This window comes from Sesamum indicum, linkage group LG11, assembly GCF_026168435.1.
Source record: "Sesamum indicum cultivar Baizhima isolate 11 linkage group LG11, ASM2616843v1, whole genome shotgun sequence".
Taxonomy (NCBI): domain Eukaryota; kingdom Viridiplantae; phylum Streptophyta; class Magnoliopsida; order Lamiales; family Pedaliaceae; genus Sesamum; species Sesamum indicum.
This window is the reverse complement of record NC_142667.1, coordinates 6,885,898-6,896,880: the sequence shown is the minus strand read 5'-3', so window position 1 is coordinate 6,896,880 and position 10,983 is coordinate 6,885,898. Positions and strand designations below refer to the sequence as shown.

Genomic DNA, 10,983 nt, shown 5'->3' with positions numbered 1-10,983 from the left:
TCAGTGTCCAACCTGCCCACAGTTCCAGCATGGTTTGTTTGCTTTTGGTTTCTTATTTTTGGAGGCCTTGCTTTTATTGATGGCTTTGGCACTCGAGTTAATCTTATTCACTTTCTGTTTCCCCACTATAAGATTGGCCCTTGGTTGATGTTCAACAGACATATTGTGCGTTTGATTTCTATGTTCTTCCTCAATGCTGATAGCAATCATAAGATCATCTAGAGACAATCTCCCTTTCTGATGCTTGAGTGTCATGCCAAAATTTTTCCAAGATTTGGGAAATTTGTCCACTATGGACATGACCAGAAACTTCTTAGGAAGCTTCATCTCAGCATCCGCCAGAGCATGCTCAAGGTTGATAATCTCATGAGTCTGTTCAACTACAGACCGGTCCTCAACCATTTTATACCTCATGAACTTGGAAACAAAATACTTTTCGAGCCCTTGCTCTTTAGTATTATATTTCCGGTCCAACTCATCCCACAGAGACTTGGCAGTGTAAGAATCGGAACAATAGACATCGAAGAGCGTATTTGACAAGGCTGACAAAATCGCTCCTCTGCCTATTTGATCCCTTTTTGTCCACTGCGCTATCTCAGCAGTTTTGGGATCGATATCAGTAGGTTCAGGTCTGATCACCTGAATCACTGACAAAAGTCCTTTCATCGTCAACCAAATTTTCGTTCGCTGTTGCCAGCGTTTGAAAAATTGGCCCGAAAACTTGTCCGGTAAACCGGTCAAGTCGACCTTTTGTGTGATCAGAATTGCAACAGAAATCGGCTCGGCCATCTTTAGTATTTTTGGGAAACTAAAAGTAACGTTTCAAATAAAGAATTTTAAAATAGCGTTTTCAAAACAATTCCAATGACAAAATCCGATTTTTCAAAACCTGTATATTTTCTTCAAGATTGTTGGAAAAATATTTGGTTTCAAGTAATCGAAACGACATTTTGAAATAATACAATCGGATTTAAGAAATAAAAAGCAATAAAGCCACGTTGGAACAGATAACATAAAGCAATCAGAAATGCTATTTACGACAAGAAATTTAAATAGAAAACTTACAACGAGAATTGTATCATAACAATTCTCAGTCCAATTAAATTCGTTAACTTAACCAAATCGCAGAATACCTGCTTGCCTTGAAGAAAATATACGCCCCGTATCAGCAGTGCACCAGGTGCAACGTAATTTCTCTCAGGATAAGATGGTTACAGTTCTTCGATTTTAGTACTATACCGAAGAACACCTCGAACAACACTCAGAAACTTATCGAAACAAGAGACTCAAATACCAAAATTTGAGAATATGAATGCCTAAGCGAAAGAGTGCACACGAGAGTGAATAGAGAATAAGTTGAGAATTGTTGTGTTCTCAAGTGCAAAAAATGCAGCTTTATATAGAGGCTGATTTCTTCGAAAAATGAATGCAGAAATTACACGGCCTTAATGGCCTTCAATTCAATTTGAAGGTTACAACGCATTAAACCTCCACTAACGGCAAAATTGCAATCAAATCTAATTAAAAAAATTGAAACAGCTGCATTGGTAATTGATTTGCTTAAAGAGGTAATTGAAATGAAACTCATTTTCCTTCCTCATTCAAATCTTTGAATTTCAAAAAAAACCTTTGAAAAATCTCAACAGAGGTGTCCTCTCAAATGTTGCATTATTGTGTGTTGCGTAAAAGCAATCAGTGTGTCATGTTCATCTCGATTGTTTATGGTGGCAATGATGTAATTTGTTGTAGGGTAATATGGGAGAAAATTCAGCAACTGGCTCCAATGTTGGAAGATGACCCATGGATCCTCATGGGTGATTTCAATTGTGTTTTAGATGAAAGGGAGATTTGTGGTACGTGTGCGGACTCCTCTTAAGGCATGGTCGAATTTAATAGATGTCTTGATAGTGCAAGCCTGCAAATGCTTGCAATGACGGGGCAGAACTCTTCTTGGCACAATCGTAGCATAGGGATGCATAGCTTATAGAAGTGATTTGATCGGATGGTTGGTTATGAGGCCTGGTTTGCTACTATAAATCAGATGTATTTATGCTCCAATTTTAGAACCTAAGACCATAGTCCTCTAATTTTATTCGAGAATCGGACAGAAGGAAGAATTAACGCTTATTTTCGATTTGATAATTACCTTATGGAGGATACTGATTTTTTGCAGAAAGTGGAGACAATTTGGTCATACCCAATATTTGGGTTCATATTTTTTCGACCTATTAGAAACTGGAGAAGCTAAGCCTATTTTTTGGGATATGAAGAGGAGTAAAGGGAATTTATCCTTAAACTCTTAGCTGGCAGAGATGACTGCTTGCGGGACATTAACCTTTTTGTCCAGGAGTTCCCTTCAGTCCTTGTACATGAAAAAGAAATTGTAGATTTGTGTATGTTGAGGCTGTTAAGCAAGAGCATGAGATGTTACGGCAACAGGCGAAACTGAATTTGTTGAAGGAAAGGGGCTAGTGTACTAGAGTCGTCTTCCAAAACTAGTAGTCCTAGAGCAAGAAGGAAAATTTATCAAATTCATGATCAACATGGGGTTTTGTTGCAGGGGTGAGACTAGGTTGCTCAGGAGGTAGTAGCATGGTATTCTAAACTCTTGGGAGGAATTACTACTTATATCTCGACTCAATTGACTGAGTTGGAACGGTTCTTGATAGATATTGTTAGTGAGCGGGAGGGTCAGATGCTTATCGCCCCTACATCTCTTGTTGAGATTTGTCAAGTTGTGTTCTTAATCAATGATGATAAGACCGGGACCAGAAGGGTATTTTATAGGTTTCTTCAAAAGTCTTAGCGGTTGTCGATCATGAGGTAACAACTGTTGTTTCAATTCTTTTACATGGGAGCCTTGCTTAAACAGGTTAGTGCCACTTTTTTAACTTTGATCCCTGAGGTCCAGCTTGCCCAAACTGCTGCTGATTTTAGACCCATTGCTTGCTGCAATGTGCTCTATAAAATAATTTCTAAATTTTTAGTGCTTTGAATGAAGCCTGATGCGTATTAGGGTCCAACAATACTACAAAAGTCGAAGGATCTTCACGAAATAAGATAAAGAGAGATTAACACTCTGATGCTTAAGACAATAATATTCTTACTGAATAAAATAAACAAAAAACTTGAATCTAAATAAGGATAATGATAAAATGTAATGATAAAGTGATGAAATTCGTGTATAAAATGCCCCAAGTAGCTTAAAAGTAGAGAGAGTGTGAGTGAGAGTGTAATTGCCAAATAAAAAGATATTACCCAAAATGACCGCACAAAGGGTCATTTTATAGATGATCATGGACCAAGATTTGGAGGGTGGTTGCAGGGTGCCATATGCTGTTGGAAAGCTATATGAATTAGCTATCTACTTGAAAACACTATACGAGATTTGGATAAATATTTTGACTAAGATATGACTGTTTTAAAGGTCTTGTAAGGTCTGTCTATATTTTTGGGAATTTGTTGCTGATAAAAAATGGATTACAGTCGGACCTTTACGAGTTTGTTGGGTAATAGGAACACCGAGGGCGTCCATCAAGCAAAAGAAATTCAAGATCCAATGGACCAAGATTTAACCAATAGAAGTGGGTCAGTGACAAGAGAAAGGTTGAAGAGAATGCAATAAATAATTCAAGCCCAATCCAACTTAATCTTTGCTAATGGGATCAAGTCATAATCTGAGGCCCAACATGTGAGCTTAATTTCATTAATTCAAGCACAAGAAAGCCCACAATAGGAGCCCAACTCGTCCAAGTGCTTCTTCGACACTAGTAGAGGTAAGTTATCAATTTTTTTTCTTTTTCTTCCCTACTCTTGTGACCCCCCCACCCATTTTCTAAAAATATTTTCATATATGTTTGACAAAAGAAATTTAAAAGTATTTTCAGAATATATTTCTGAACATATTTTCAGAAAAATATAATTGAAAATTTTTCTAAAATTTTTTGTATTTTTTAGAATTTTTTTCATATTTTCTGTAAATTTACCAATTTTTATCTTCTGGAAATTTTAATACATTTCTGTAATTTAAAAAAAAAAATCAAATATTTTCGATAATTTTAAAATTTTTCTTAATCTTATGAGATTTTGAAACAATGTTTGTAATTTTTATAAATATTTCTAATAATTTTCTATAATTTTTTAAAATTTTAATACATTTCTGAAATTTAAAAAAATCACAATTTTTGGTAATTTTAATATTTTTCTGTAATTATTATAAATTTTAATAATTTTATGTAATTTTAAAAATACTTAAAAAAAATTAAAAAGGTTAACAATTTTCTGTAATTTTTAACATTTTCATAATTTTCTATAAATTTTTGGTGATTTTAAAAAATTTCTGTAAAAAAATTTTATTTTATGTAATTTTTGCAATTATAGAAATATATATATATCACACTGAAATTGTAATATTTTTCTACAATTTTTGTGTAATTTTTTGAAATTAATTGTATAGTTATGTAATTTATGCAATTATTGTGTAATTTATTGAATATTGTAATTATTTGTGCAATTTACTGTATAACTCTGTAATTTATGCAGTGTATCTGTGTATTGTATCATATTGCTTAAATGTTTTGTGAAATTTATTGTATAGATGCGCAATTTATTGTATAATTAGGCTAATTGATGTAATATTATTTTTTACATGACATTAGCCCAATATTCCCAATAAAATAATTTTTACATCATAATATAAATAATTACAAAAAATTATACCAATATATAATTCTAATAATAACATTATTTAAATAATAATGTAAATAATCATAAAATTAAACCAATATTCCCTATAATAATATTTTTACATCATAACATCAATAATCACAAAAATTATACCAATATTTTCAAAAATAGTATTATTTAGATAACAATGTCAATAATCACAAACATTAGGCTAATATTCTCAATAATTATATAACAATGTCAATAATCATAAAATTAGAAAATATTCCAATAATCATATTTTTATATATAATATCAATAATCCCAAAATTAGACCAATAATCTCAATAATAATATTACTTATAAATTAATGTCAACAATAACAATATTAAGGTAATATATTTCAAATTAAAATACAATTACATTATCATTAGAAATAGAAAACAAATTGAGGACAATAACTTCAATAATTAATAATTATTTAAAAATATATAGTTCCTTTGTTACCACATACAAATAGATCATGTGTGCGTTTAAGTTTGTTTAGCCCATCAAGTAAGTAAATTTTGCCAGTAGAACTAGTTAGGTTTATCCATCTTCATCTGTCAACAAAAGACAATGTTAATAAATAAGATGCTAACCGTGTTTTTTCTTTTTACAAGAGGCAGAGCTCAGTCGGCCGCCCAAGCAGATAGAGTTATTTGAAAGGTGCTACAAGAAAAAGGAGGACGACAGCTGGAGCGAGCCGAGGACGGCTGAGGTGGCGGTAAATAGATTATTAATATTATTGTTTTAAAAAAAGAATAATTCTTGGTTAAAAGTACTAATAATTTTATTTATTTTGTAGGAGACGTTCTAGAACTACCTCCGACAAACCTAAAGGGACAAGCGGATCACTTAGGAACGCGCGAGCGGAAGCGGGAAGTGGAAATGCGTAAAATAAAATTTTAAACCAACAAACTAAGGGGTGTACCCTTGGAGTTTCCCAGGGGTTCAATGTAGTATGGAAATAAAAATATAAAATAAAACTATACGAGACTAGCTGGAATAAAACATGAAAATTAAAAGGGTGAAGATGATACCTTATAGTTTTCGTTTACTTAGCCGAAACATTGATCCGTGGTTTAATGTAGCACCCCTTCGCTACAAGAGCTATATCTACCTTAAACGTCATAGTTATAGTAATCCCTGTATTCATATATATATATTTGTACATAATCAGCTAATCAATTTGCATATGTAATCACAACATCATAACGACATAGTCAACCCACAACATCATATATATACAAATCAAACACCACAGGTGATCCACCACAGTTGATCGCTACGCCTATGTTCTCTTTATACAAACAAAATTAGATTTGTACTCTAGCTGACAAGAGGAGAAAACAGCATACTGGCCGGACTTGCCTGAGTATAGTGCGTAGACCTATTCTTCAACAGTCAGATACCTCAAAGTCTACTCCTGAAAGAAAATGTCAACAGAGGGATGAGCCTGCCATTCAGTAAGTAAATAATCAGCCCTATCTATATATGTATATCAAACACAACCCAAACAAGACAAGTAGGCAAACATGCATGGGTTACAGTCAATTTAATTCCAACATAATCAATTGTAGTACACCACATAGCTATCTCATAATAAAATAATCAATTAAACTTCCTTTTTCCTAGTTTGCTTACCAGAAGGTGATCGTGTTTTCCCGTCAACTCAATCACACCGTTATATAAATTTAAGTGAATCCCCTTGACAGCCGGCTCATCAATCTCATTTCGCATCATAGCTCTTTTATTTCGCATCATAGCTCTTTTCACATCACATCTTTTTCATATTGCATCAAAGCTCTTTTCATTTTATTTCTTTCTCATATCGCATGAAAGCTCTTTTCATTTCATTTTGCCTTATAGGCTTTTCAACACATCAAGGGGTATTCACGCCACAATTATATTCAATTTCCACCACTCCCTCATTTTCATATATCACCATTCTTGTAAGCAACTAGTAACGTAAAACAATATATCATTACATTCTCATTTTCAGACACCCACAACACAACATACAACAAACATGATATTTCAACGTGTCTTCGCATTCCACGTATACAGTATCGTCAATCAAATCAAATCATTCCCCACGCATATATTTTCAGATAAAACAATATCAGCATGAACCACAAAGTCATATAATAGTAATACCACAAATAAAGAGAACATATATAGATAATACTAATTATTTACTTACTGAATGGCAGGCTCATCCCTCTGTTGACATTTTCTTTCAGGAGTAGACTTTGAGGTATCTGACTGTTGAAGAATAGGTCTACGCACTATACTCAGGCAGGTCAGGCCAGTATGCTGTTTTCTTCTCTTGTCAGCTAGAGTACAAATCTAATTTTGTTTGTATAAAGAGAACATAGGCGTAGCGATCAACTGTGGTGGATCACCTGTGGTGTTTGATTTGTATATATATGATGTTGTGGGTTGACTATGTTGTATGATGTTGTGATTACGTATGCAAATTGATTAGATGATTATGTGCAAATGTATATATATGAACACAGGGATTACTATAACTATGACGTTTAGGGTAGATATAGCTCTTGTAGCGAAGGGGGTGCTACATTAGGTGGTATCAGAGCAGGGATTAGATTTCCTTGGGATAGTAGATGAAATGTTATTTTATACGTAAGGTGTATATGTTAGGAATCTACTCACATGTGTGTATTTTATATAGGATAAAAGTGTCAAGAGAAAACGCTGCTGGCCCAACTGAGTCAATAGAGTCTGTGCAGGGTCATGATTCAGGATCAGAACATCAGGTGTTAGAATCCGAAAATAGAAATGCCCCAAAACCAGAAATTAACCCTTTTATGCAACAGTTTATGGAAATGATGCAGAGGATGGCTCCACCGCCACAATCACAACCACAAGATGTAGTTATTGACAAGAATTATGAAATAGTGAGGAGACAGGGGGCAAAGGTATTTGCCGGTACAACTGACCCTGCTGAAGCAGAAGAATGGCTGAGAAATACGGAAAGGGTGTTGGATAGAATCGAGTGTACTTCTGAGCAAAAGTTGAGGTATGTAGTGTCCTTACTGGAGAAAGATGCCTTAGATTGGTGGGAAACAGTCCCAGGGAGCAGGAACCGACCAGCCACTTTGACGTGGAATGACTTCTTAAAAGAATTTGCTGACAAATATACTCCACCAGTCTACAGAAACCGTAAAAAAGTCGAATTCCTAGAATTAAAGTAGAATGAGTTATTTGTTGCTGAATATGAACTGCAATTTGTGAGATTGTCAAAATATGCCCCAGAAGAAGTGAGTACCGATGAATTGAGAAGAGACAGATTTGAAAGGGGGTTGAGACTTGAGATTCGGGAGAAAATAGCAATCAAACCTCCAAGTTATGGTGCACTGCTGGAAGCGGCACTGAGGGCAGAAGAGACGTCAATTGAAAGGAGTTCTACTGAAGCTAAACGAAAGAAATTGACAGGTAACCTGAATCCTATAGCGGGACAGAGTGGTGCATTTTCTTTTAGGGGCTCTGGTCCGTAGAGAGGTTGGTTCAAAGGCCGAGGAGTGGATCAAACTAGCAGGCCTTCTTCAGTATTTTTGAGTAGAGGCGAGCCTACTTCGGTTAGATCTGGAGCAAGACCAGGTCCAGCCAGATCGTTCAGTGGAAGATCTATTCCCTCTTGTGCTAACTGCGGTAGGAGACATACTGGTGAATGTTGGGGAGTTCAACCAATTGTATGTTATCGTGCCATCAACCAGGACACATTATCAGGGACTGTCCTACATGGAGGGATAATTCCAGAAGACCTCAGACTTTAGAGTTTAGTAATGTGGAGGAAAACACACAACGGGCAGGTACGAGCAGAGGACGAGGTAGAGGTGGTCGAGGTAGCGGGAATCTTTCTATGACGTCAACAAGACAGGGTAGTCAGCGTCAGCCACAAGCCAGGGTGTATGCAATCACAAAAGAACAAGCTCCTACGGCACCCGAGGTTATCACTAGTTCCTTCTCTATTTGTGATTCTAGTGCACATGTATTGATTGATCCAGGATCTACTTGTTCATTTATATCACGTGATTTTGCATCTCATGTACATGCTAAAATAGAACCATTTGGACATGATTTACATGTTTCTATGCCTGCTAGTGGGTTTGTATTAGTGAATACGGTGGTGAGATCTTGTCCAATAGTGGTGGAGGGTGTTATTTTATATGCAGATCTGGTTGTAATAGACCTTAGGGAATTTGATATCATCCTGGGGATGGACTGGTTAGCTAGTAATCATGCTCTAGTGGATTGTCAAACAAAAGAGGTGATGGTTGAAGTCAATGGGCAGATGAAGATGGTTATAGTGGGGGAAAGAAAAGTGATACCTAACTGCTTAATTTCTGCTGTGACCGCTTTTAATCTAATTAAAGAAGGGTGTGAGGCGTATCTAGCCAGTGTGCACGATACCGTGAAAGTTAGTCCGGGTGTATTAGATGTTCCAGTGGTGAGGGAATTTCCTGATGTTTTTCCTGATGAATTACCTGGACACCAGCTCATCGAGAAGTAGACTTTGAAATAGATACTTCCTGGGGCGGCGCCTATTTCAATTGCAACGTATAGAATGGCTCCGTCAGAATTGAAAGAATTGAAGAAGCAGTTAGAAGAGCTATTGGATAAAGGGTTCATCCGACCTAGTATTTCACCGTGGGGAGCACCAGTATTATTCGTAAAGAAGGAGGATGGATGTATGAGATTATGTATCGATTATAGACAGCTGAACCGAATCACAATCAAGAACAAGTATCCTCTGCCACGGATTGACGATCTGCTTGATCAGCTAAAGGGTGCCACTGTGTTCTCTAAAATTGATTTGAGGTCAGGATATTGGCAATTACGGATTAAGGAAGAGTCAATCCCAAAGACAGCTTTTAGGACCAGGTATGGCCGCTATGAATTTGTCGTTATGCCATTTGGATTGACGAATGCCCCTGCAGCTTTCATGGCTCTGATGAACAAGACGTTACAACCATTCCTTGATCAATTTGTGATTGTGTTTATTGATGATATTTTGATATATTCGAGTAATCCCGAGGAACATGAACAATATTTACGAACAATTTTACAGATCTTGAGAGAGAAACAGCTGTACGGTAAATTCAGCAAATGTGAGTTTTGGATGGAGGAAATTGCTTTTTTGGGCCATGTCGTTTCAAAAGAAGGGGTACAACCTGATCCAGCAAAAGTTAAGGCTATTTTAAAATGGGAACTATCTAAAAATGTGTCGAAGATCCGGAGTTTTCTGAGATTGGCTGGTTATTATAGAAGATTTGTAAAGGACTTCTCTATAATCGCAAAACCTCTGACGAACTTGTTGAAGAAGAATGCACCATTTAATTGGAATGACAAATGTGCTCAGAGTTTGAGGAGTTGAAGAAGAGACTCACTTCAGCACCTATCCTTGCTTTGCCATCTGGGGATGGAGGATATGTGGTATTTAGTGACGCTTCACGACACGGACTTAGGTGTGTTTTGATGCAGCATGGGAGAGTTATAGCTTATGCTTCGAGGCAGTTGAGGCCACACGAGATGAACTATCCGACCCATGATCTGGAGTTAGCAGCCATAGTACATGCATTGAAGATCTGGAGGCATTACTTATACAGGGAGATGTTTCAAATATTTACAGATCACAAAAGTCTAAAGTATATCCCAACACAAAAAGAATTGAATTTGAGGCAAAGAAGGTGGATGGAGCTTTTGAAAGATTATGACTGCACCATTGACTATCATCCCGGGAAGGCAAACATTGTAGCAGATGCTTTGAGTAGAAAGACGGTGGACCAACTTGCGGGTATGATATACTATAACATAGAGTATTTGACTGCCCTCAGAGCTATGGATGTACACTTTAGCATTGGTGGTGATATTCTACTGGCTACGATACAAGTGAAGCCCTCCCTCAAGGATAAAATTAAAGATGCACAGGCTAGAGATCCATATCTATAGAGGATGAAAGCTAAGGTGCAAAAAGGAAAGAGCGATCAATTTATAATCCAAGAAGATGGCACATTGTTCAATGGAAAACATATATGCATGCCGAACGTAGAGGAATTGAGAATGAAAATTATGCACGAGGCACATTACGCACCGTATGCTATGCATCCTGACAGTACTAAGATGTATCGGGATTTGAGACCCTATTACTGGTGGCCAACAATGAAGAAAAATGTGGCAGAGTTTGTAGCGAAATGTTTAACTTGTCAGCAGGTAAAAACAGAACACCAAGCACCAGCTGGTAAACTTCAT

At 36.2% G+C, this 10,983-nt stretch overlaps 1 protein-coding gene across 1 annotated transcript; it reads right to left on the bottom strand.

The window, feature by feature from the left end:
- LOC148785057 (uncharacterized) lies at positions 1-789 on the bottom strand. Its single transcript, XM_088875213.1, has one exon. It carries the CDS (start codon positions 787-789, stop codon positions 1-3), a length of 789 nt encoding a protein of 262 aa, XP_088731339.1.
- Between the last annotated feature and the right edge of the window lie 10,194 nt (positions 790-10,983).